Genomic DNA, 26,805 nt, shown 5'->3' with positions numbered 1-26,805 from the left:
TTCCCTGCTCCAGATTCATTTCCTATGAGTTGATTTCCACTCTGGGCACCCATCCTTGTGCCTGTACTCACTCAGCACTCGTCTGCTGAAGCAAGCAAGGCTTTTGCCTCCCATTGTCCTCCTGGTTTCTGCTGGAAGCCTCAGGTTGCTGCCCCCTGACTTGAGGGATATCCAGTGATGCAGTAGATAGATACATTACCCAGTAGTAGAAAAAACACAGTATCATGTCCCTCTTAGTGCTTTAAACTTGCTTTCCCTTTTTTGCAACACCACCTTTCAGGTTCAAAGCATCTGTGTTTCTTCACAATGAAGAGTAACACAGCTTTCAGAACCAAAATAGGCAAAAGTATTAGTTATTGGAAATTCAAGAACAAAACCTGTATATAATGAATAAATCCCCCCACTGGAACAAGGTGCTCAGTACAGATTCCCATTTCAACACATGGCCTTGTTATTTACATTTCAAGCATTTGGTTTTCTGATGTTACAATACTTGCATCTTTATAAAGGCAGTGTGGGCTCTGTGACACCCAGAAACTCACCCTGTGCTACTGCTTTATGGCCAGGTGAGATACAGGAACCTGCCAATGACACCCCTCCATCTCTCCCTCTGTGTATTTTGGTATGACTCCTTTAGCATGCAATTAACTGAATACCAGGAATATTCATTAGCCTAAGAAGCCTGTTCCTCCTCAGTAAACCACACCACCTGAGCTGCATATATCTTCTACTCAGAGCAAAACAGGCACATTTTCTTAGTGTAACAATTTTTTTTTATTTCAGTTACTTTTCACATAAAACTTTATGTAAGCTACAAAAATCGTGAAATGCAGAAATGGTATTAAAACTGCAAACTTAAAAGTTTAGATTAAAAAAACAGTCTTTCCCTGCTAACAATGACCATTTAAAATGAACCATATTTTGATGGATTCATTTAATAAACATACCATACACTTCTCAAAAATAAATAAAGAACAACATCAGAAAAACCAATACTATCAACAACATGAAGCATTTAATCATCTTTTTTCTTTTCTTTGAAAGACATAAATGAAATTTCTAGGCACAGTTTTAGGCATTATAGAGGACACAGAGGCAATAGGTTAGTGTGCACTGCGCTGTACAAAAATACAGTCTGAATAAATTACATTGCTAGCCATAAGATTAGACTTCACTTACCAGTCAGTTCATTGCATGTTTAATAATATACAGTTACATGCTAATCCATATATATCATTTATATTTCAAACACATAGGTCTCTCTATATTTGTTTTTAAAATTTACAAAAGCTAAACGAAGTTGTGCAAGAAATCCAGAAGAGGTGCTGGGTATTTGTCAGCACCGGACGGTATACTTTAAGCTTAAAAAATACAAATAACTAGCCCTGCTTGCAAGTTTGCTATATATATATATATATATATATTTATTCATATATATTTGGAAGAAAAAAATGGATTTGTTGTGGGAGAGAATCATTCCGCCAGTGAGATAAAGTGAAACAACTGAAATAATGGTGACATGACACAAGCACAACATACAAAATTATTAATTTGTTGTACGTACACTCAGGACACAGACTTGCATCTTTTTTGTGGCTAAAAAACCCCCAAGAATCAGCACAAAGTTGCATTTACCTTTAGTTCTGTTCTGAGAAACAGAATGTTTGCCAAAATTTGCAATGGTAAAGAGGAAAAAAAGAGACACTGCAGTAGCAACCTAAGCTAAAGGTAGGTACCTAAATCCACATACTGAATGCCCAAACACAAAGGTCCTGAGGAGTCTGAGGTGGGTCCTAGTAGACTGCATCACCTTCAAGAGGAAAAGCAGATGTTGGGACTGAAAATCAGATCTTTGACTCAACTGTGAAACAAGATCCTTGTCTTTAGGCATTGACATTTGTAAATTGTTGTGCCTGAAGCCTTTCACATTAACAGCCAGTGACTTGCACAGCACACACCATTCATTTGCATCTGCCTTAGGCCTGGCAGCTGCTTTCACTCAAACTCTACATAAAGAAAAACAATTTGATAAATTAGTGGCTATGTTGTGGGTTCAGCATTGTGCCTTCTTGTCAGCACAGACAAGTGCCACAATGCTGGCCCCAAAACACCATCTTAGAAAGGTACAGACATCTTCTCACAGTGGGCTTCTCTGCACTAATCTAATTCCCATGCCAAACTACAATGCCCTCCATGCTGCTAAATAAAAGCAGAACTACACAGCTGTTCAGAAAGATACTGAGTGAACTATATACTGAATATCTGCCTTAAGTCAGTCTCAGGAAATAAAGCAGAGTTACAAATGCTCTCTTGGTGCCTGTGAAATAACTGGAGCCAAGTTTTCCTCCCATCCTTTTTGTTCCCCAGGCATTGCCATGCAGTCCCTTCCATGTCAAGCTGTCATTTTGCTCCATCTAATCTAATTAATCACCACTGCTGATTCTGAATATTCTGCCACAGTAGTAAAGACTGAACTCCAGAGCATGCCAGAGTTTTATAAACCATCTCCACAAGCCAGCAATACTTGCACAGTGACCTCCTAAAGGCAGCCCTGTGGTCATTGCAGACTCTCAGCACCCCGGAGATGGTGGCCCAGCAGAAACACAAGAGATGCCATCTTAACACCCAGTAATTCAGGAGCTTTTTCCATGGAACAAGCAAAACCGTTTGTGTAGAGGTGGATGTGCAACCCCAGCATATCTGCTCGTGTAGAGGTCCACATAGAATATATTTTAAATTTCTCCATTAAAAAAAATAGTTTTTTCTAAAGATTACAATTGTATAAAAATATGCTTATAATTAATTGAAAATATCCAAATAAGCAAATTGTAAACAAAAATAAAAGTGATGCGGATCAAATTCATGTGAAGGTTCTTCCTATTTTATCTTGGGTTTCATATCATGAGTACAGTCTCTGGATGTTTTAAGTGGGAAACATACTAAGCAAGGAGTAATCAGATGTACATAATCACCAAAGAGTCCATTAGAAACTCAGTTTTTAAAAAACAAGAGATTACCTCCTGAAGTGCCAATGTTTTAATATGGACATGATGGGGTCTCAGCTGTATTCTTGATGATCAGGGACACTCACAACCTAACCAGATTTTTAAAAAATGGCAGTTTTAAAATTTGCAACACCCTTAGAAAAGAATTTTTAGCAAGTATTATATTACACATGGAATAGCGAGAAGTTATTTTTGTCCAGTTCTACCTTAACTTGATGTGAACTTTTAAGCATTTCCCATAACACAGAGTCTGTACAAGGGCATATACAGAAGACAAACCGTTGTGTGTTTATTTTGTAACACCAATCAAAATTGGGGGTATCAATCCAAGGCTTTCAAGAATGTGTACAAAGTTAGTATTTCAACCACTGCATCACAGCTCATTTTACAATTTTAGGATGAATCATTTCTCTCCCTCTGCATATATATTTGCATTATATATATTCATTTATACTAACAAATACCTTTCAAAAATATAACTGAACTTGTTCCATTTGCATTCTTTTCATGACAATGTTTGCAAGTTAAATGGTTACTCAGGACAACTTCAATTCATTCACACATTTTAGATGTCCTAGGGACAGAACAGGTCTTTTTCTATTCCCCTTTATCTTCACCCCTCCAGCAAAACACTGAGAGCTGAGACAACTTCCAACTACACAGTCAGAAGCACATGTCTCTGGGTTTGGACTTCCTTCAACAATCTGCTACAGCTGGCACGGTGATGTCGATTACTAATTCATGAAATCCTATGTGGGTTGGTGGCTTGTTTGGGTTTTTCTTTTTTTTAAATTATTCTACCAGCAGACTGTTGAATGCAGGTATTGGACAAGTCATTAACCAGTTACATTCACTGCCCTCAACACAGTCCCTTGCAACTAATTCCTTAAGAGTGTTTTTGAGCAAGTAACAAGGGGCCAACTCAGCCTATTGTACACGATGCCATTGCCTGCTTATCAGACATCTGAATCCTCTATGATACAGGGAAACTTCTAAATGGAGCCCATACCAGCTGCTCCCCTGAAGGCAATAGCAGATGCTGGCATTGCATTCTCATTCCAACTAGTTTTCTCACAATGATCGCTGTCACGTAGATCCTTTTGCTTGTTGTCAGGAAAAATGAAGTTTATGTATCAGCAGCTTGCAGCATCTGCCTATGAAAGATCAGCAATCCTAGTGTTTGCAGTTCTTCTAAATGGTTGTAAAAGCTGGTTACAGTGTTCACACCCAAAAGGCAAAGGCTATTTTATCAACAGAGCAGACTGTTTGGTGCTCCACAAGTGTTCTAAAAAAACTGTGAGCTAGAAAAGATGGGGTAATCCTTTTTTTTTTAATTTTTCTTTTCATTAAATGATTCTAGTAATAGTCTTCATAGTTCTTAGGGTTCAGGCAATAAAGAATGGCACCCCCAAATGAAAATATAGTTGCACCCCACGCCAGGCCATAGCCCCAGTTGAATTCATGGTATATTTTCAAGCTGACCGTTTCGATGAACTTGATTGGGTAAAGGACTAAGCTGCAGACCTGGAGAACAACTGAAAAAGAAAAAAAAATACAAATGTCAAAAGAAGCCTTATTTTGCTTCCCTAAAAGAAAGAAAATATCAAATAACTGAAATTCACATTTAAAATGCTTTTGGAGATTTTTAGCTTGTAAGTGCTGCCCTTTTTAAATCACCTTCATTTCATTCACAGACAACAGATCAGCTCTTCCATACTCCCTTGCTGATCAACAAATATTATAGCTGTGATACAATGATGATCCTTCAAATGTCCACAACATAAACAGCGAGAGTAGCATTTCCCAAATTTTTTCTGTCTCTCCTTTATATTTTAGTTTGCAGTCATTACTTCTTCCATAACAGCAAAACTTGTTCTATTGCCATTATAAATAAGCCAAAACGAGAAGCGAGAATACATATTAAGAAATGTTGCTGAGAATCAAATAATTTACTTAGCCTAGAGATAATTCATTGTCACAGGTGATATATATTTGTGCTCAGTAGAGACTCAGTGAATCACATATTTCATATTCATTACTGTGTTCTGTAAGCAGAATTAATGACATTCTTGCACAGAATACCAAGGAAACTATAAAATTTGATCAGTCACTAAACTTCAAGCCAGCAAACTATTATGAATTTAGGGGGTGGGTCAGAAATACTGTGTGATGAAAGAAGATAATAAAATAGGTCAAATCCAAGACATTAAAAGCTTCAAAATCAATACTTCCTATAGCACTGTCTCTGAGATCTACAGACACACATTGGCCATTTCACTCACACACACCCTTGCCCAACTGGCCCTTTTCATTAGCCCTGGAGACAAATGCTCACCTGTCCTGAGGACAGGGCTGGTATGGGGAGATCATATCCCATGTTCATCAGAACTCCAGTGATAAAACTCTATAAGATACTCACTGGAAATTTCAGCTCATCCACCTTAGCCTACAGAGTAGAGTCTTTGGACCCTTACTTGAGACTGGCAATCTGAATAATGTTTGTACAGTGGATTTTCTGATGTGGATATCAAAATCCACAGGACTTTAATTCTACACTTATTGAGGTGTTACTTAATATTATTCCATTTGAATATAATTTTTTGTCTGTCAGCTCACAAAATACTGTGTAACATTCAAGAAACTCTGGCAGGGTACACTGGGAAAAGCACCCACTCTTATAAAAAGATTATGCATTCCACTTCTGTATAATGAGAGCATCTTTATATCCAAAAGCACCTCAGCATATGCTCAGTTTTCAGAAACATCTTTAAGACCATTCAAGGTCAGAAAGGATTTCTGAAAATGTATGGAAATATATGGGTTTTTCTTTAGTGCCTTCCTGCACTGGGGATGCAGCATCTCTGCTGAGTCAGTGCAGAAACTGCTCCATGTGTGTCTGTGTCAAGTGCAAACCAAGGAAGTCTCCACCTTCCACAGTGTAACATATGAAGTATGCTTAATCTCAGTCTACAGATTGGACTTGTCAAAACACAACCAAAAAAAAAAGTGATTCTCTTGGAAGAGGAACATGTTGCTAAAGCAGCAACACACACAAGAGGGCTTTTTGACATTTTCACAGTGAGGGTTCCAGCTTTCCCTACTATTGATCCAGATTTGCTATTGTAGAACTCAGAGCAAGTGCTGGCAGCAAGTGGCTGGTGGGAGCAGCCACCCTCCATAGCACTGTCATCACTTTGCACTGATTTTGCCTTCTGTCATTGTTTTTCCCTGTAGAGCAGGAAGGGAGCTGTGCAAGCTAGAGACAGCAGTCAGCAAAGTTATGAGAAATGACCAGCATGACCCCAAAAGTTGTTGAAAGCAATGCCTGCAACTTCTGATCTGTTTCTAATGAATTTAAAGGAACTCCATGCTATGCTGACCTGCTTAAGGGAAGTGTGGACTATCTTTCTTCAGAAGCACAAGTCTTTTCCTGTAGAAAAAAACAGGCTGCAAAGGAAATCTTAAAAAATCTGCTAATCAAATGCTGTTCAGAAAAGCCTAATCATCTCAAACTTGATTGTTCACTTCAAATGTAGACACGTTTTTATGAAGTACTATGATGTTTGCAATATGGGAACAAGAATACTGGTTTTATTCCATTCACATGAAATATAAGCAATTATACATACTCATCATATTAAACATGCAGAAATCATAAGAAATGCTTTAAAAGTAGGAAAAAATAATTTCACTCATCTTTTTTTGTACAAATGTTTGACTAAAAATTTTGATGTCAAAAAAAGAAACCACTTATGATGTGGCTTTTTAATTTATCTGTAATTATGAAAATTCTGGTGCTGGCTAGTATGTTCTGCACTTCTGTTCTCTACCTCCTGCTCATTTCACATGAGTAAAGCACTTCATTAATAAGTGCTGGGTATTTCAAAGATTACCTGAAAAAGTAGCTGCAACAATGATAGAAAAAAAATTCCTCTTTGCAGTGCCAAGTAAGCTGGCAGTAATGAGAGTGGACACTAATCTCAGAAATTCAGGATGGACATCAACAAAGAAAAAAGTATCCTAAGGAGGGCAGCAAGGGCCCAGGACAACGTGCTTAGAAAGGCCGTGACATCTTCATGCCTGAATTTCTTCAAAACTGGACCACACAAAGCTGTCACTGTTAGTGACCATCCTGCCTCAAAAAGGACATTGGAGCACATAACCTAGAGAGCATTTTCCCCAACAGTATTTCTTTGATATTATGACTCTTTTTGCTGCCCTGTAGCAACCTGCACTACATTCTACTGAAGTCAGTCCTACTTTTTCAAACCATTCCATCAACTTCACAAAATCAAATTCTGGCTTTCAATGTTTCTGCAATTTTTCCTACTTCCACTGTAAAATTTGACAAGTAAACTTTCATTCTATCTTCCACTAACTTCCACTCTATAATTATGAAAATAGGTGATAGCATAGAACTAAGGATGCCATCCAACTGTGCTCTCTCTATCAGAATTAAAATATACCTCCTTAAGTATTCTCCAATTATCATCTGCCACCATTTTATATTACTCTCTTACCTGTCATATTTTCACTTAGCCACTGTTTTCCCTATCTTGCATGTAAAAGCACCTTGTGAAATGCATTAAAAGCTTGTTAATGCCACCAGGATAGTCTTCCAAACACTGTCACAATTGTTAAAACAGCACTGAAAGGCAAGCATCTTTACTTTTTCTTTTGTTTCTTTCATGGACTTTCAGCAAGCACACTTCCTATTTCTGCCCCTAAGTTAGACTTGGTTAGCACTTAGCTAAAACAGTAAGTGAATGATGAAACTCCTGCACTGACAAGTTTGTGAGCCTGCACTTTGAGGGTCAGTTTGATTCATGAGCTCTAAGACACCCCAGCAGGTCCATGAGCCAGAGGCTCCACTAGACCACAGAGGCACACGAGCCAAGGTGGCTCCATGTAAAATTTCCTGCAACTGCCTCTCTGTCTGCTCCACATTTTTCTACCACCTGAGGTGTTCCTCTACCTCTCAACATTAAAATACATACTGTCAGCTCTAGGAAGACACATTCACATCTTTTCATTACTTGCTGGCTTATTTTCAGCATCTAGGTTGAATTTTGGTTTTTTTGGTCCCTTTCTTTCTCATCTCTTCCAGTCCTAGTCAGTCAATCTTCTCCCTCACCTACAGATTTGCTAACTGAAACCTAGAGCTGAGGGAAAAAAAAATCAAAACTTGAAGGAAAAAAAATAGCCTGGAGCTAACTGTTTAGACTCTTATAAAGCACCTGGTAATAACTTTTCCATTTTGTCCTTTTTCCACACAGAGACCTTTTCTACCCAACACCCACACATCATTAAACGTCTCTGGGAAATTCATACTGTGCCCTTTTTCCAGAGGCAGCTGATAGACTCCCAACCAGAGTTACACAGAATATTTGGTCTTGCCAGCACATTCACAGGTCAGGGTGGTGTTTATCCTGAAAGATTTGTGAAATCCACAGATGAAGGCTTGAATCCATGGAAAGCTGCATAAGGCACAAACTGCTACAATCTTAACCTTCCCCTCTTCAGTGGGGGATTCTTTCCATAATTCTTTCAAGATACATCATCCATATTCATCTCTACAATTGCTAACATCAAAGATAAAATCTGTAGGAAATGTCTTCTAACAATATAAATGTCAAATCCTGAAAGGATTCTCCTCAGATTTGCTAGATAATGAAGAAGACTGGGGCAGGTTGTCTTGGGCTCATCATCTCTCCTCTCATATGCTTCAGGTTATGGCTGTTCAAAATGCACATGCACACACACAGAGGCAAAGGGAAGATGTAAACATCATCATAAGCTAAAGAACCAATTTAATTTCCTCTTAGATTCACGTAAGCATTAAAACCCTTCACCACCAACCTTTTGTAGTAAAGACTAGAAGCAATTTTATGCAGAGGAGAGCACATGAAGAGAAACAGTAGGATTTGAGGAAATCTTTTCTTGTGGAAAGCCATTTCTTTTTTTTAGTACAAACTTAACTACTAAATGAGCAACACAGCAAGACAGGCATGTATGGCTGAATAATTACCGAGTTACTACATGATGTTATGAGAAATGAAGCCAAAAGCCAAACTACAAAAATTACATAACCCCATTTCCTTCAAAGTTAACTGCCCAACATACCTTATAAACCTCAGAATTAACACTAATTTTAAAAGAATGGCACCACTACCTTTATTCGTTTAACCAAGCAAGCAATGCAACACATAGAACAAAACCAGAGGACTTCCACTCAGGGAATCTGATCCTAGGTTGCTTTAATTTCCTGAAAGCAAATGAAATGCAATCTAGGAATATGTCCTGAGCACATAAAAGTGCATCTTGAAGGGCTTGGTTCCATCAAGGCAATGTTATCAGCAGGGGGCAGCAGGAGCCTTCCCGGAGCTCTGCTTCATCCCAAACTCCTCCAATTCCACATTCTCATCCTCTCATATCCCTCTAAGTGGCTTTTTTTAATACATCCCAAAGGTTCTGTCATCCTCTTCATTATGGGCTATCGGAAGGGGCTTAAGCTGCTGGCTCCAATGCAGATGTGAGTGACAGGATGAAGGCAAACCACGGTTGGGGAGTCTCAGGAGAATCTGAAACATCCATGCTGACAAAGCCCCAAAGCACCAGAATATATAAAAGGAGATGATTTGATATTGTAATTGTACCTCATTGGACCAGTCTTACAGACAATTCAGATTCTTAGCCCTCCCTTAAGATTTTGTGATAGTTTATATAAACTGTTCCATTTTTGTGTTTTTAAAGCTAAACAGAGGCTACACTGTGACAGCTTGTTAAATTAATAACCAAGCGAGATGACACAACAAAATTAATTCCTTATGGCACAGGGGCATATATAAACACCTTGAAAGATAATCCTATTTATTTTCACATGTAGAGCTTCCAGGGCTCACCTTTGGGTATTAATTTCCCTGTTTTAAAACTGCAAAAGAGAGAACATTAAAATAAAAATGGCTTTGCACGAAGAATAAAAATGGGGACATCAAGCAGCACAAAGTCACAGATAAAAAATGGGATTTTAAGATTTACCCTCTGTAGTTTCTCCTGCTGCATGTACTTCATAAAACAATAAATATAATGCAAATAAATAATTGTTTATGAACTAATAATAGTGCAACTGCAAAAATGATTAATGCTGTGCAGAACTTACAGCCTGAGAAACCTCACTGGAGTTAAGGCAGAAGTAACCAAACACCTCTGAATTAGTATGCAGAACGAGGCATATCTCCCTCCATGCAAGTCCAGCTGCTCTCAGGAAATCTTTTTAATGATGCCAGTGCTTACCTGCAGCAAAGAGCATGACTGCAACTGGTCTGTAGAATCGCCTCCGAGATCCCACGCAGATGGAGATCAGCCCAACCAGGAAAGCTATGAGAATAATGGCAGCACCACCCAGCAGCAGAGCCAGAGTAGCTATCTGCCAGTCTAGAGGGGAAAAAAAACAAAGAGGGGGAAAAAATAATTATATAATTTCAGTAAAACAAGCCCACAGGCCTGACAGAAACAAGAGAATATGAGGAACACAGAGGCTGCATCGAGGCTTGAGTAAATAAAGAGCCGTGCCTTGAATTTCTTTTTCCCCTAATTAGTGAATCACCTTCATAAAACAGATGTAACTCAGAAGCAAAGTGCCACAACCTCCCATGCTTACTCCAGCCTTAGTTGGCTTCGTTGGGATTTTTTCTCAAGTAAAACTGAGTAATTTTGTCCCCTGGTTTTTATCCAATTTAGAATGAGAAATTGAGGCTGGCTCGGAATTAGCTGGTGTTAGCTGCCCCTCAGTCTGCTGTAACTTTCCCACAAAAGAGAGTGAAACTCAACCTCTTCATGAGCTGATCAGGATGACACAGCAAGGGAAATGCACAAAGCCTCATCATACACACCTGTCCCTTGGGAAGTACCAAGGCCACACAGTTTGAGTAACAAAACCGAGAAGATGCTCAAAGGTTAAAAATATTTTCTTTTTTTCAACACTAAAAGATAGTTGGAAGTCAAGAATTTCTAAAAGCAGTAAAAATCATTAGGTGCAGATCCAGTCAAATCTCAAGCCCATTTTCAAATGTTAGTTATCCTCAAGAGTCAGTTTTTCTTCCCCCAAAAGCAACCCCTGCACTTGTTCCAGACCATTTTCTAGTTATTCAGATACATAATGGATAGAGTTATAAACAACATATTTGCAGTCTTAAATCACATAAATCAGAATCCATTTGTAAGCTGATGGCCATGATGCATGTATACAACATCCAAAATCTAACTTAAGAGCTTCTGTGGGACTTTAGATAGGCACAGGCATTAGGTTGTCTCTTTTCCCAAAAGAATATCTAAGACCTTTCCTCTCTACAGTCATCAAGAAAAAGAATCAGATCATTATTTACTGCTTATCACTACTATTTAGTATTTCAAGAAGACGATATAAATTCAGCTCATGGGAAAAGCACCTATGGATCCTCTGCATCTCACTACTTTGAAAATGCTACCAGTCATGTGACACTCAGAATAAAATGTCCAAGTTCGCAGAAAATAAGATTATTTCCAAATTAAATTTAGCTATCTTAAGGTTAGTAAAACAACAACAAATACAACAATGAACACTGTCTTTTGGGAATGAGTAAAAAGCACTGTTTTAAACAAACAATGGATCCAATCTCAAGAGGAATCTAATCTGCTGAAGATACAGACAGTGCAGCTGTGGAGTTTGGGAATGGAATGCTGGCAGCTACTATCACCAAAAGGCCCTCACATATTACATGAAAAAGGACGAAGGAGATTAGAAGAAGAAAGTGGGCAGAAGAGCTACAAAAGCATTGCTTGAAAAGAAAGTTATTTTAAAGGTGTGTTTGTGCAAGTACACACATTTATTTTCATTCTTTTCAGAAATTCAGGCATGTCTTTTACTAATAATTTAATTACTAAGTACTCAACCTTCCAAGTTATTTTACTCCTTGTTTTCTTACTGGACTAAACCCCAAGGCTGGGAACAATCTTTCATTCTATCATCACCATGCAATCTCTAAATCTCTAATGCCAGTTTGCTGTGTGTCCCACCGCTACACTATCACTATTGGGATGGAAATATGATTTTAGGACTGGACAGAGATGTTTCAGTGAGTGGTTTTTAATATTAACATGAGCCTTCAGAAACACCAAGAGGTTAGTGTACTGATGATTTAGAAAGGATTTTTCCAATATCAAAGTGCATTACAGATACAAAAAACAGAAATAAATAAACAGAATGGATCACTTTGGAACAATATTAAAGGAATCCTTGCACTAGAAAACTACACAGATACAAAGACCAGCCACATAAATCCATATCACACCAAAGTTAAAAGACACATAAAATTGATGAAATAAATCAAAGAACCAGACAGGAAAACCCAGAAACTAAAATTTTTTGACAGTCACCACAAATAATTAAATATTAAATGTTATCTTTGCATTGATCAGGTGCCAAACTCTAATGCAAAGCGATGCGTATGACACTGGAGTAGCAGCGAAATGGAACAAAAAGCTTAAGCATCCTATTGCTTTCCAAAACCACACTGGAAAAATCACCAAAAAACTGATAATAAATTAGGAAAAGATTATATAAGTGTAGGGTTAGAATACAGTTTAACTTCCAGGACAAATATACAGATTTTAGAAAGGTTAAAAAATAAACAAACTACCTTACTATAGCACTGATGTGGGAGGTAAGAGGACAAATGAGTGTTGGGAGACACCTACACTCCTAACTAAAAAAGAACTGCCTTGAATAAACAAAATTAATTTATTGAGTAAGACAACCTACTCAGAGATGCTGACAGCAGGACAAAACCAAGGCTCTTACAGCTCCCCACTACCAGCTGGGGGCCAGGCACTGAATGCTGTGCTCTGGGCACATCTGGAATTGCCTGATTATTTTAGTCCCTTTCACAGGAGCATACAGTGCTACCAGCCTTTGCCTTGAGCTGCAGGGACTTTGGTTGAAGAACATTGTGAAGGTCAGACATTAGTGCATGAAGAATACAGAACTAAACTTTCCTATAGTGGCTGCCATAGTAACTACATGTTTAAATCTCCTTGTCATCTTGGAAAAATGTTACCTTTCAATTCCAAAAGCCACTTATCTGGTGACAAAATAAAGCTTATGGTGGACTGAGAAAGCAAAATCTTCTGCATGGGTCTTCTACTTAACAGCAATTTTTTATCTTTTATTTTTTTTTTAATCCAGGCCATTGGTCTTTACACAAAATAAAGATCCAAAGAACCACTACTTCTGAAGGCAGAGCACCCTGTAAATCAAATATCTGTAATATAAACACATAGAGCAAACAGAGTTTTTCTACAAAAAGATCTGCAGTGCTTGTCAGACTACCCAAGAGTGATTTACAGGACACAGCACCAGAATGGGATCAGGAGATTGTTCTGTTACACAGTGCTACTGGTACACAGAACACAAACATCATAAACCTACTTTAGAGCATCCAAAATATGTTTGTATCTCTTCTAGGCATGCACCAATCTTGCAAAGAAGTTACTAATAAGAACTGTAAGTTCAGGAGCCTCAGCAGTTTAGTGAGACTGCTTGTTCTCACAGAGATAGAAATATGAAAAAACAGAAGTAAAATGGGCCTTACAGATGATAATTATTACTTTTCTGCATTCAAAACACAATTGGTTACACTTGAAGAGTATACATCAGTCTTTTTCACTGTACACCACTACAGGTTTTTCAACTACACATCCATTATCTAAGCAAAATATTAGGAACTAGTAAAAAACTAGTAAAACACACAGAAAGGTTAATAAACTTTTAGACTTTAAAAAGCACTGCAACCTAATATCATGCCCAAGTAAGATTTCCTTTATTGGTTTATATAAACTTTAGATTTTTTCAGTGTTCCAACATTTTATCAATACATTAAGAACTACACCAGTAGTGCCACCTATCCCATGCAAACTAGAATTAAGACATTTTTCACAATTATCAGGTAACTCGAGAGATTTCTTAAGAAAAGGCTCACTTATTGTATCCTATTTTTAGGTCTGAAAATCCCCAAGAAGCATCCCAATGTCTATAACCATGAGAAAGATATACTGCAGTTCTGACAGTGATTACAGTGTTTGCATATTTTAAACTATAACAATCTGCCCATTAGTTTGGGGATGTGGGCTTCAGTATTTGGAAATATATATAAATATGAACCTAGGCACTTGAGACATATTTTCAATACATATTTGGTGAAAAAAAATTATTAAAATTACCATCTTCAGTTAAAAAAAAAAAAAAAAGAAAAGCCACCAAACCATGATGATACAGTTTATTTTCAGTTAGTTCCTCATACAATAGTCAGTGCCTTTCTAGGGGACAGCTTGGTCTCCTTGCTATTTGGAAATTCTGCCTGTTTCTTAGTGACCCAGAGGCACAGTGTCAACTGTACACTGACATTTCTAACTCTCCTCGCTTCTTTCCCCAAAAGAAATGACCCAAGGCTTTGAGCTGTGATTTTTAATTAAGAGCAGTGCTATTTCCTCAATTCCTTGGACAAAATAATACTTCACTACTAGGAAAAAATCAGGGAAAGCCATTAAAGAAGAATAAATCACATCAAAGTCCTGAAATGTCTATTTTAATAACTAGGTCCTTTTTTTAATACAAGAAAGATCAATGCAAAAGGCTAGTCTAGATGTCATGTTTTCAGTAAGGTACCCCAAAATTAAATATTCTTTTCAACATGGTATTCTACCAAGTAAAAGAAGTAGAAGAAGTGGTGGGCATAGAAACATACTGTGGAATATGTGAAGCATTTGTGTATAGGGCTATTCCAGACAGTGCATGTGAAGTGAATTAATTTCTTAAGAAACAATCAAATATTCCTTTCTTCCATACAACGGCTCTTCACCAAGTCTTCTCAAAAAGGCTGAAGTACCAAAATGCATGCAGCTGTTACCTGATGAAGGCAATGCCTGACCTTCTAAACAAAACAAAATCTTGGTAAGAAACAAAAACACAATACTCAAGTAAGTTTTTCTGATTCATTGCAATGTTTCTATTTATCAAGTACCTACCCTCAGACAATACATGCTCTAAGAAATTACAATATAGCATTTAAAATCAAGAATAATGATTTTGAAACAATATGTGAAGCAGAGAAACCTGAGGCACCCACACATAAGAAATTAAATGTAACCCACTGAGCGTCATAAAAACCAACTTAAATAAATAGGATAGCTAGAGATATTCCCAATTGCTTCATATTCAAACTTAGATATCAAATAGCCAACAAAAGTTTGAGAAGTGTAGTGCATATATAAAAACATGAAGGCAAACTCTAGTTCATGAAAGTGCTTTGGTTGCATGATCAATGAGATTTCTTCTTTCTTCAGCAGGATCACGAGCAGAGGTCTCTGTGCAAGGTGAAGGTCCACTGAATTCTGTGGAAAAGCTGAGGAACAGCAGGGGCCATTAAAGTCTCACATCAAATTACTCCACAGAGATCACCTCTGGAGCCTCTACCTGAGGCAGAATGATGGTTTTCAAAGAGCTGCCCAGAAGAATTCTGCCCTGAGTGAAGGGGATGTTGGCTAAAGCTGGGAAGCCCAGTGGCTGGAAGTTCCTGGGTCCACACTCCTCTGCTCCTGTAGAGCCAGCCTGCGAGTGCAGTCCTTTGGGATCCCACAATGGACACTTCTGCACACTGCAGGCACACTGCTTTCTGGCAAGATCCATACCAAACCTCCATAAATTGCTCTAGCCACAGCTTTTCACAGTGGAGCCTTGTACAAAAATGACAATAAATAAGTATTTTCTGGTCACTGATTAGTATAGTATGTTTACTAGTGCTGGCTGCTGCACAGACATACTCTGGCTTTTATATTCTGGCTTTTATATTTTCTTTTTATTTTATGGACTGAGAATAAGATTTTTCTGAAGTAGGAAAATTACTTGCGCATGTGGCTGGCTACTCAAGTCACTCAGACACTTGAAAAGCATTACCAGAGCTACAGAAACCAGCCAGCTCTGTCTGAAAGCACAATTTCCTTGAGGGAACTCGCTTTCACACCAAGGCTTTCTTTTAAAAGCCATAAATTCAAACAAATGAAACAGCTATGTTAAATCACAGATATGTTAAAAAGAAGGACATGACATTTTCCCTAAGAAATCTGTCTTCATCCACACACAGCAGCACGTGGGACAAAGCCCTGGATAACACAAGCACTGCACAACACCCATGGGACTAACAGGAAGCCTTTCCCATAGCTCCAATTCACCAGGACACTGACAACACCCAAAGAGAAATTTAAGCATCTTATGCTGGGTGCCAAAATCCTCAAGTGCCTCCTAAGGATAATTCAGAGGCTCCACATAATGCATCAGTCATTTTGCATTTACTGTACCAGAGGCTTGCAGGATGGTTTAGTGTTCCTGATGCCAAGTGAAGAGTCACTTAGAATCAGTCAAAGAAAACAAGAAGAGAGATATCCAAAAAACAGCTTTCTGGTGCAGACCCTGTGTCTTACAGAGGTGCAGAATGCTAATGGATAACGAGGGCAGCCGACCAGTGAAGGAGGAAAGGCAGATAATTCCTTAGCTGCCATACACCAGGGGCTAGAGAGCTTTTCAGAAGCTGTAAGGCCTTTGCTTCCCAGCTCTGGAGCCAGACTCTAACCTCACACCTCTGCTCCCTTTTCCCAGTGGGATTTCCTGATTGCTAGGGTAGGCTGTAACTGTCCTCCTCTGTCTGCTAGACCGAAGGCACAAAAAGATTTGAGGTCTGTGAACAAATAGGTACAAGGAAATCCAGATCTGAGTCTTGCTCCAGAGAGCCTCTTATTTAACTGGTCCCTTCCAATGCTCTGCTGCTGTTGATGCTTCTTTCCCCTGATGCATAGGAATGCTGACCATTACTGGATGGTGGCCCAGACTCAGGGCTCTCTCGAGGGAAAATGGCCTGAGCAGCTCCCTACAGAGCTGCAACCCTCTCACCTGGGCTCCTCCTGTGGCTTTCCTCTTCTCAAGAGCAAGGTAACTTGTCACTATAAGACACGAAACAATACGACGTGGACACACTGCTGTTCTCAAGGTAAAAAGGGAAGTTTATTTTCTGACTTCAACATTTACAGATTTCCAAAAGTGACAGTGGATTGGAGGGTGAAAATGCCACCTCTCCAATGACACTGGACAAACCAACAGTCCATCAAATTTCTCCTCCTCCATAAAAGAATGCAAAACTGTCGCAGACATCCTTTTTGTGAAAATCCTTTCTTAGGATTTTTCCTGCTGAAGCGGAGAAGTTTCAGCAACAAGATGTAAACAATGGTTATCTGCTGCTGTGGAATGCAACAGGTCCATCTGTGATTGGCCCATCTTGGATGTTTATAATTAATGGCCAACCAAGGGCCGAGCTGTCTTGGACAGAGTCCGAGAGAGCTGCTTTTGTTATCATTCTTTCTATTACATTCTTAGCTTAGCCTTCTGAGGAAACCTTTCCTTAGTTTCTTTTTAGTATAGTTATAATGTAATATATATATATATATATCATAAAATAATAAATCAAGCCTTCTGAACATGGAGTCAACATTCTCGTCTCTTCCCCCACCTGACAACCCCAGTGACCACTGTCACACGAAACAATAAGTTATTTACAGAAAGTGTGTGAGAAAGTTAGTTACAAGAATGTAAACATCAGAAGGCTTAGAAAATCTTAAAAAATCAGGGTGACAGAAACTGAGATGAGCAAGGAAGAGGTTGACTATTCCAGGCAAGATAACAAACAGCCCACTGGCAGGATGCTCCAGGCTGAAGGTGCTCTCCTCCCAGCTACCTTCCTCAGCCTGGAAAGGATGTGCCTGATAGTCTGGGGGAAGAACTAGGCAGCCACTATAGCCACTATGCAGACTGCTCACCTTGCCATGGAAAGCAGTGTCCCTCCCTCACCTTCCACCCAAAGGTGCCATTGGGAGTGCAGGGCACAATTTGGTTATATCTGTAAAAATATGGTAAGCAACTCTATTGCTGTGTGAAAGAGACAGCAAGACAACAAAATGGTTTAAATGCCTGGGGGGGTGCAGATGCATGAGCAACTTGAAAGGAGCAGGTGCTTGCTTATCTGTACACAGACACAAACCTCTCCTGAAGAATCAAGCTTGCATTCCTTGTTTATATGAAATATATACACTTTGCAGAGGTGTGGGTTGGGGTGAGGAATGTTGTATGTCTGCTCTGTGGTCCACTTTTATTTATAAAATCACCAAGTCCTTTAAACACAGCACAACTTCAAATAAAAAATTAAATGGTGCCATTATACAGATCTTTATTTTACCATTTATAAGCAACAGACATTGCACACTGCTTTTGCCAACAGAGGACTTCAAGACAAGCACAGCATTACAGAAAATCATGTAATCTATAATTCATTCACAGAATAGTACAGCATGTGCTCAGGCATTTCCTCTATTGGATACACAGCATTCTTCTGAGATTTGCTTGTTACTATGTCATTTTAATTATTGTGTATTCATTCATTCAATAAGAATAATAAAAAACCCTCAAACAACTGCACACACCCACAACTTTGAGAACTTCACAAAAACCTGGAACTCAGAACTCTGCCATTAGGAAAGAAGTGTGGGAGATGTGTTATACAAGCTTTTCACAGTAAGCTCAATATTTTTGACCTCTTCTATAAAAGCTACTACTTTTTAGCAATCTGAAATACTATGCTTTGCATTGGAACTGGAAGTAACTAATTTCCACAGTTATCAATGTTCTTCCAGAAAACTGGCAATCTTCTGCAACTTTCAAAACACATTCCATTGTTCCTTGAGAAAAACAATAAGCATTTTAAAGAGTTTGAGGTGTACTTCCCATCAGAACGATGACTTTAAGTGGAACAAGTGAAATACATAAAGCAATACAGCTGGCTGGACTTTACCATTCCTCCTGTTACTCTGAATCTAATGTGGTCATCTTGGGCCACAAATCAGTAACAGAGGCAAGGCCACTCTCGATGCAATTCTAAATATAAAAATCTCATCAAATATTAAAACTTCTTCCATTATCCCTAACTCCAGAGACATCATATTTAATAAACAAAACTTAAAGCAACAGGATTCATTACTGATTTTAAAACTGCAATGAGCAACAGCAGTAGCAATAACCCACTATAGCGACAAGTCTTTATTTCTTTTAAGAGTATTATCACTGATAAGGTGTGAGGTGCTCTTGCCCTGATCACACAAACATCACAGATGTGCTCTAACCATGTCTCTTACTGCTTGGAGAAGGGTGGCTGCAATGGCAGCCTGCACCATACTAAAAGGTCCAGACTGCTGAACAGGTTCTGCTGCTCCCATGGCCCTGGGTCCATTTGTAAGAGAAGGAGCATTCCTTAAAATATTCTATCAGGGGCTGCTGAGAGGGGTAGTTAAGCCAATTCAAGGCACTCTGCACAGTTTGAAGAAGCCAGATAGACTTCAGGCATAAACAGAGTGTCAGTCATCACAGAATCACAAGAATAACTTAGGTTGGGAAGGGTGTCTGGAAGTCACCTAGTTCAGCTCCCCATGGAAAACAAGGCCAACCTTCAAGTCAGACTCAACTCAAACTTAGATCAGCCTGCTCAGAGTCTTAGACACTGAGTGTGAAGTAGTATGGCTTTTGATTTTATATCCATCTTCAGATACAGTGCTGGGGATGATTATTAGAGCTAACACAGAAAATGAAAGACTACAGTATTCAAAACCAGAAGGAATGTTTTATTAATTCCTCCTTAGATTGTATGAGCCTGTCCTGGGTTGACTATATGATGCTTTTATCCCCAAATCGTCTCATTGGTTTATGCTGAATAATAATAAGTTTTGCACCTTTAAGACTTGTTGCAGAGAGTGAAAGGGGGGAGAGAAGAATCGCACAGTTCTTTTTTTTTCTTCGCTCAGACATTGCACGTACTCCCCGCATTCCTGCTCCAGGACTGTGTTGTTCGCGGACAGACAGACGGCAGGACAGAGAGCTCTCCTTTTGCTTTTGGTTAGTTTTAGCTGGCTGAGGCAAAGAAGAGTCCCTGGACTGTGGTTTTTCTTTTCCTTTTCTTTGGACCTCTTGGAACCTGCTCTGGACTGAACACCCAGGGAAGCACCGGCAGCTCGCACCTGTGGCCACCGGGCCAGGCCGGGCCTGGCCTGCGAGAATTCCAGCACCAGAAGGACTGATAAGAGACTGAGTGAGCTGGGCTGCAACCGGGGGGGGTTTTCTCAATTGGTCATCTCTTTTAGAGCGGCAAGGGGTTTTATTGTTTTAATATTGTTAGGTTCTATTGTTTAATAAACAGCTTTTTTCCACTTTTCTTCAAGGAGGTATTTTCTCCCGGACTGGTTGTGGGGGGTAGGGGCCGATTGAATTTATCCTCCTACTAGAGCCCCTCTGGGGACTCTCTCTCTCTCTCTCTCCCAAAATTTTGCTCTAAACCAAGACAGAGCCACTTTTCTTTTTACAGGTAAGTAAAATCACATTCCTTCTTCTGTTATTTTATAGCAAACTACCAGCCTTGCTGAGCTTTTTACAAATACATGTCAACATCAAATCTGAGCAATGATCCAGATTTTCTAATGAGGAAGCTGCTTTTGAGCTAGCAATTTCCCCTTGGAACAGCTCCTTAGATTCTGAACAGGGAGATACCATCCAAGACTATTCTGGCATGTCAATTCTGATATCTGCATCTAACGTGTAATTAAGGTTAAGCCCTTGAAGGGCTACTGAATGAACAGCCTCTGATGCTGCTTTAATTTTAAGAACAAATTAGAACAAAATTACAAGCATAAAACTAGACTCAATTTGTTTACTGCACTGTGCTACAGGCTAAGCTTACCTTCATTGTTTGCTCATCACAAAGTTTAATACACATTCAGAGACTCTGTTGCATGTATTTCCTGGAGATGTTTTGTATTTCAAGTATTCATGGGCAGTTGTAAAAGGGCATAATCTTGAAGAAAACTGAATGTTGCATAAAGGAATCCCCAGGTTGTAAAGTAACAAAGCCATATACCCCACATTCACCAAAATGAATACAGGTAATCAAAACCATTCAAAAGTATTTTTATATATGCTGTTTTCACAATAAACTGAAAGGCTGTAAAGGAGCCATTGTTTTCTATGAATAGCATATACACATATTTAAGTCAAAATAGACAATGTTCACCAGCAGGTCAGATTCTATGGAGCCCTTTATTTCTTCTACATTACATTCGTGTATCTTTGATTTAAAGAGCCATAGTGGCTGCAGTCTGTTGCAAAAATTCACATTTACTGTTATTAATCTGCAGGAAGAAGATAAGTACCTGTGACAGTATAGCTATACCAGGCAGTTTTGTACTGGATGCATTTAATTTTAATGCTGTGACAGGAATAAATATTCATATATAACTCTTGATAAATGTGCAAATAAACCATCACAAATGAGATATAATGCATTTCAAATAGGGTCTAAAAAATAAATTTGTTTAAAGACACACAAGTTTAAAATACAGTGTGTCCAAAGCCAACTTGTGCATCATTAGCCAAGGTAAGCTTTGATCACAGAAAACAGCTATATGTCAAGACAGGTGGTGAAACTTCAGAGCTTTACAACTGCATTTCTGAATTTCAAGATTTTATAATGAAGCTTTCCACACTGGCAACTTTGTTATTCATCTCCTGAAGTTGCTGCTAGTGGGAGATTTACTCAGATCCTAAAGACTCCAAAAAAAAAAAAATAAGATGAGATATTTTATAATTTTCAGATGTCAAAAAATTAATTTGACTCACTATTTTACATATTTGAACCATAATTATTGTGAAGTACTTCCACAAGTTTAAAAGTAGTATGTGAGCAAACAACACTTGCAAGTTACAAAAAAGCCATTGGAACAGTGAAAGGACAAATGTGAACACATGTCCCAAGCACTAGCAATGCTCCAGGAAAAATGAGATTATTCTCTGCTACAACAGCCAATGCAGCCATGCTCTGTGCATTTCCTTCTGCTCTCCACTACCAAGTTGCCCTTCTGACAGCAGTCAGGGGTCCTACATCTAATTACAACAGAAGTTCTTAATTAAACCTCGAATATGCTTTAACAGCTTCTAGTGTGAGCATGCCCTTGATGGTGCCACTTGAGGTGCTCTCCTTCAAGGGATGATGAAGTAAATCTCTTAAAACCATCGGTGAAGATGCCTTTTTTCCTGTGTGTGCTGCTGCTTCTCACAGCTAGCTGCAAAGCTGCCTGCACCGGTATCAAGCTAAAAGAGCTTTCCCTGTGGGAGCTCTCCACTATCTGCAAAATACTGCTTGCTGGATTCACAACGTAGGCAGAAAGTGCACTTAAAATATTAATGCCAGCACACACAACGGTCTCAAATATGAGCCAAATCCAACTTGGTGAACTTAGTGGGAGCCCTCCTATTGGCTTTAATGGCAATTGTACCACAGTAGCAAAAGGCAAGAGGAAAACAGCACAGTTTCTCATATTTCAGGTCTGGTCAGAATGCAGTACTCTGTGCTGAGCACGAGGAAAGTGAAGGGTTTATCCCAGTCACCTCAAGTAAAACAATCATTCACTTCTTCCACAGTAGCTTGTGAAACTTGCCTCTACTACACCGGAAAGCATTTGAGGAAAATGGGTAAAGCTCATTTAAGAAACTTGAATAGGTAGGAATTTGTGCACGATAGAAAAAGGCACCAGCAGAGGACAGACCAGATTTTCAACACACAGCATCCAATGAAAGCTACATCTCATTCCTATCCATCCTCACCCATTCATCTTCCACATCCCCACAGACAGACAGGTGACCAAGAGAGGAACAAGAGAGATTAGTGTCCTTCTATGCTGTTCCATAAGCTGTCCTGCTTCTCTCCCGTCCCACTTTTGTGTGTGTGTGTGTGTATACACACGCATGCGTGACGGGAGATGGATGGAGGGGGGAGCCCAGCAGAGCGTGTGGAGCTGGGGGGGATTGGAAGCAGGTTCTCATTCAAGCCATCTGAAAAGTCTTTCTGTAATCAAGGGGATACTATTTCAGGAGACAGGGAGAAGGGGCAAAGGATTCACGTTGCTAAGGAGACACGTAGAAGCTGACATTCCTACATAAATTTCCATTTATACCAGGGAAGGAAAAGAAAGCGCTCCAAACTTTGTGCAGACACCCTGGTAACTGACTGAAACCAGCATTTCTTTACAATTCATTTTATGTTACTTGAAACAAAATCCCAAACAACATTTAAACCCTCGAATATTACTGCACACGACAGAAAAAGCAAAATAAGCACAGCAGCAAAGGAACCTGTGTAATTCCAACTCAAACTGAGATCAGTTATTTCCCAGAACCTATACAAGGACTTCAGAGAACACAGGAAAACAAAACACACCAAGAATATAGTCAGTCCTTTGCTTTCCCTCCCAAAACACACATCTTGTCCTTGCACGATTTACCCAACCAAAGAGCACAGCAATCCAAACAGATGATTTATCAATGCGAGTGTGTGTGTGTGTGTGGACAGAAATGGAGATAAAAACGATGTGGGGGGAGGCTGGCTGCATTTGTCAGTGCTTCTGTTGGGGCTCCAGAAGTTGCTATCAGGCACAAAGTAAATAAAACCACCCATGAAAACCAAAACAATTATCACACTACAAAAGAATTTACTGAAAAATATTCAACAGGCAGCTTGTTTTTATCATTCACAACCCGTTTTTTAAGTACTCCACGCAATAGTGAAATGACGTTAAAAAAAACCAATCTGTGATCAAAGACCTAAAGAGGTGAAGTACGAATGAGCATCAAGAAATCACAACGGGGAGTGTGGCATGAAGGCAAAGGAGCGTGAAAGACGATGGGGAGATCAGTACGTGCTAAAGAAAGGCACACACAAGCACACCGGGCGTGATGGAGAGAGTCCAAGCCCAGGCGTCACCACTCTGGACAAAGTAGCAACCGGTTTTGGTTTAGGAAGCCCCAACTTTCCATAACCGGAGACTTCTCAGATGGGGGCGGAGGAGCAGTATAAGATACTCGATCCCAAACAGTTTCTCACTGTATAGGGAAGCCGCCACACGGAAAAAAATAATCAAAACTAGTTCAAACTCGGGATCTTTTGTGACAGTACCACGGCACGGAGGGAACCAGTCACCATATGCGACTCGTTTCGCTCACTGAAGCCCTACACCTCCCGCACCCCGGGCACGATCCGAGCTCGGCGCTGCCCCTCCCGCACACGCCGCTCGCTGGGAGCGCCGCCGCCTCCGCCCAGCCCGACCGCCGGCGAGATGCGGGTCGGGGAGGCTGGGGGAACACGGGGAGAAGGAGGAGGATGGGGGCTGGTGAAGAAGCTCGGGAAGGGAAGGGGCGCGGAGGGCGGGCGGACAAAGGTGCAGGCAGGGGACTCCTGCCTGCGCTGGGAGCCGGGCGGGGACCAGGGGCGGCAGGGGGCGAGGCGAGGAACAGACGGGGGCAGCGGGGCACGGCCCCGGGCACTGCTCCGGTCCAGGGGGACTGGCCCCAGGAAGGGCTGGGATACACTCCCTAAGGAGACTAGGGTGAAGGAGAGGCAGCTCGAGGGATGCTGGTGGGTCAGCCAGGGCACAGCGAGGGGAAGGAATTCTCGGTGCCCGCGGTGCGGGCAGCGGGAAGCGGACGAGGAGGGGGAAAGCAGCAAGGGGTGGCGGCGGAGGGGAGCAGCGGGGGCAGCCGAATCTCACCGCTGTTCAGCGTCGACTCGCAGAGCCAGCTGTCCAAGTTGCCGGGCTTGCGGCAGGACTCCCAGAGGGACAGGTAGTACTGGTGGTCCGCCGTCACCCAGGCGGGGCTCAGCACAGCTCCCAGGTCCAGGCACAGCGCCAGAAAGATGCACACCAGCCCCACCAGCTTCAGCGGGGTCAGCACCGAGACGCGCACCTCCTCCATGCCGCTGCCGGCCGAAGCCATGGGGCCCAGGGGAGACGAGGAGGACGCGCTGCCGCCAGCCCCGAGGGGAACAGGAGCGAGAGCCCAGCTCCGCGCACAAGGGGCGGGCAGAGGGAGAAGCGGCGAGACCAGCGCTGTCTAACGGCGGCGAGAGGCGTTCGCAGGCGGCGGCAGCGCCGCTCCCTCCCGCCCTCCTCCGCCGCGCTCCCGCCCCGGTGTATCAGGTGCAGCAGCTCCCCCGGCCCTCCGGCGCCGCCCGGCCCGGCCCGGCGCGCTCCGCCCCGTGCCCGCCCCTGCCGGGGAGGCCGGGCCGCGCTCCGCGGGGAAGGGGCGGGGTGCGGCCGCAGCCGGCCCCGCTCCGCCCCGCCGGGGCCGACTTTGGGGAACTTTGAGCGGCCGCAGGCGGCGCCTGGAGCCGCTCGCATCGCCTTGCATCGATTCCCGCTGTCCCCGAGCGGCCTCCCCGGCCTCCCTGGGGGCCTCGGCCGCGCCGGGAGCGGGAGAGGCGCCGGCTGTGCCCCCGGGTGTGCCGGGCACTGAGGCGGTCCCGGGCCGGCACCCCCGGCCCCGCCGCGGCATCGCTGCAGCGAGGAACCGGGCAAAAGGAAAGGCCGCCTCGGATGCAGGATTAGCCGTGCCTGACCTTGATTCTTCTTCTGGAGTGACCTTTAAATCACAAGATATTAGTGGAGGGTTTAAAAAAATAATTCAGCGTTTCATTATTCGTGTGTGGACTTACCTGCGTTTCGCGCTTCCGTCTCCCGTCAGCGGCGTTGCTGATCCCAAATTAAATCTTTGAGGAAGGATAAGTACTTTGCCCGGTTTCCATTTAGTCTCTGTTTATTTTGTTTAATTAGCACTGAGGTGCTGAGAATGTCAAGGGCAAATGTTTGGGTTAGTTATTAAAACAAGGTACTAGTATAATTCACCGTCTGAAGCAGCTCTTCCTCGAGATACAAACACACACAGGCACGAAGGTGGAGTGTAATGTCCATAAAGGATTATTAAAAAAAGAAGAGCAGGAAGATTCAACCTGCGGATTTTAAAGTGTATGTTGCTACTTACATTTGAGGGAGAACTAGAGAGTGGGAAGATAAAAGTTAAGCCAGAAAAGCCATTATCTAGTGAAAAACAGGGAAAATCTTGTCCATGAGTGCTAATTATTATATCCCTATTAATAGTACTTAGAGGGTTTTTACCTTCTAACTATAGGAACGTTCACGTTAATTTCAAAAGGTGCAGGTTTAAAACTGAGTGGTTTGCACAGCTTCCTTCCAAGTTTAATTTCATTCTGTTCACAGTTTAAGGCTGAAACAGAAAGAAAAAATATTATTTACATGACAAACTTCTCAGAGCACAAACAGCCTTGCTCTTACAGCTGCTCGTAGGAGTTAGCATATGAGGTCTAGTCCTGGTTTCTCAGTGGTGTTATGTTAGAGAACACTTACAGCATATTGCAACAATTTCTCCTTTTCATTTAGATGTCTCCTCTGCTAGAAGCGCAACCACCAAAGCTCAGTACCCTGATTCCATAGCAGGTGTATCACAGTGCATATGAGGAACATGATGTTAGCAGAAGTTTGGTGTATTTCTAATGGGCTCTTGACCATAGGTACCTGTGAATTCAGCTACCACCAGTCTGTCACCAATACTGAAAAAGAAACTCGTTTCCTTGAGCTGTTGCTGCTAGAACTTGGAAAGAAATTAGAAATTTGGAGGTGGAATTTTGTGGAGTTTGTTGTGTTTTGGATTGTTTTTAATGAGTGGTCTCACTTCACTAGCAATGTACCAGACACATATATTAAACAATTTGTTTGTTTGAATCATATTTCTATTACGTCCCAAACATAAAGTGTTAAGTATTGGAAGAACGTAGCA

At 41.0% G+C, this 26,805-nt stretch overlaps 1 protein-coding gene across 1 annotated transcript; it reads right to left on the bottom strand.

Annotated features, from left to right (window-relative positions):
- Positions 1-758: 758 nt before the first annotated feature.
- On the bottom strand, positions 759-25,229 carry TMEM47 (transmembrane protein 47). The gene is made up of 3 exons (XM_030951198.1): positions 24,723-25,229; positions 10,299-10,439; positions 759-4,540 (listed from the first exon to the last, which is right to left on the bottom strand). Exons 1-3 carry the CDS (start codon positions 24,946-24,948, stop codon positions 4,362-4,364), a joined length of 546 nt encoding a protein of 181 aa, XP_030807058.1. The 5' UTR covers positions 24,949-25,229; the 3' UTR covers positions 759-4,361.
- Positions 25,230-26,805: the final 1,576 nt, after the last annotated feature.

The sequence above is a fragment of the Camarhynchus parvulus genome, chromosome 1 (genome assembly GCF_901933205.1).
Source record: "Camarhynchus parvulus chromosome 1, STF_HiC, whole genome shotgun sequence".
NCBI classification, from domain to species: domain Eukaryota; kingdom Metazoa; phylum Chordata; class Aves; order Passeriformes; family Thraupidae; genus Camarhynchus; species Camarhynchus parvulus.
The sequence above is the reverse complement of the archived record's forward strand: the minus strand, read 5'-3'. Positions and strand labels throughout refer to the sequence as shown.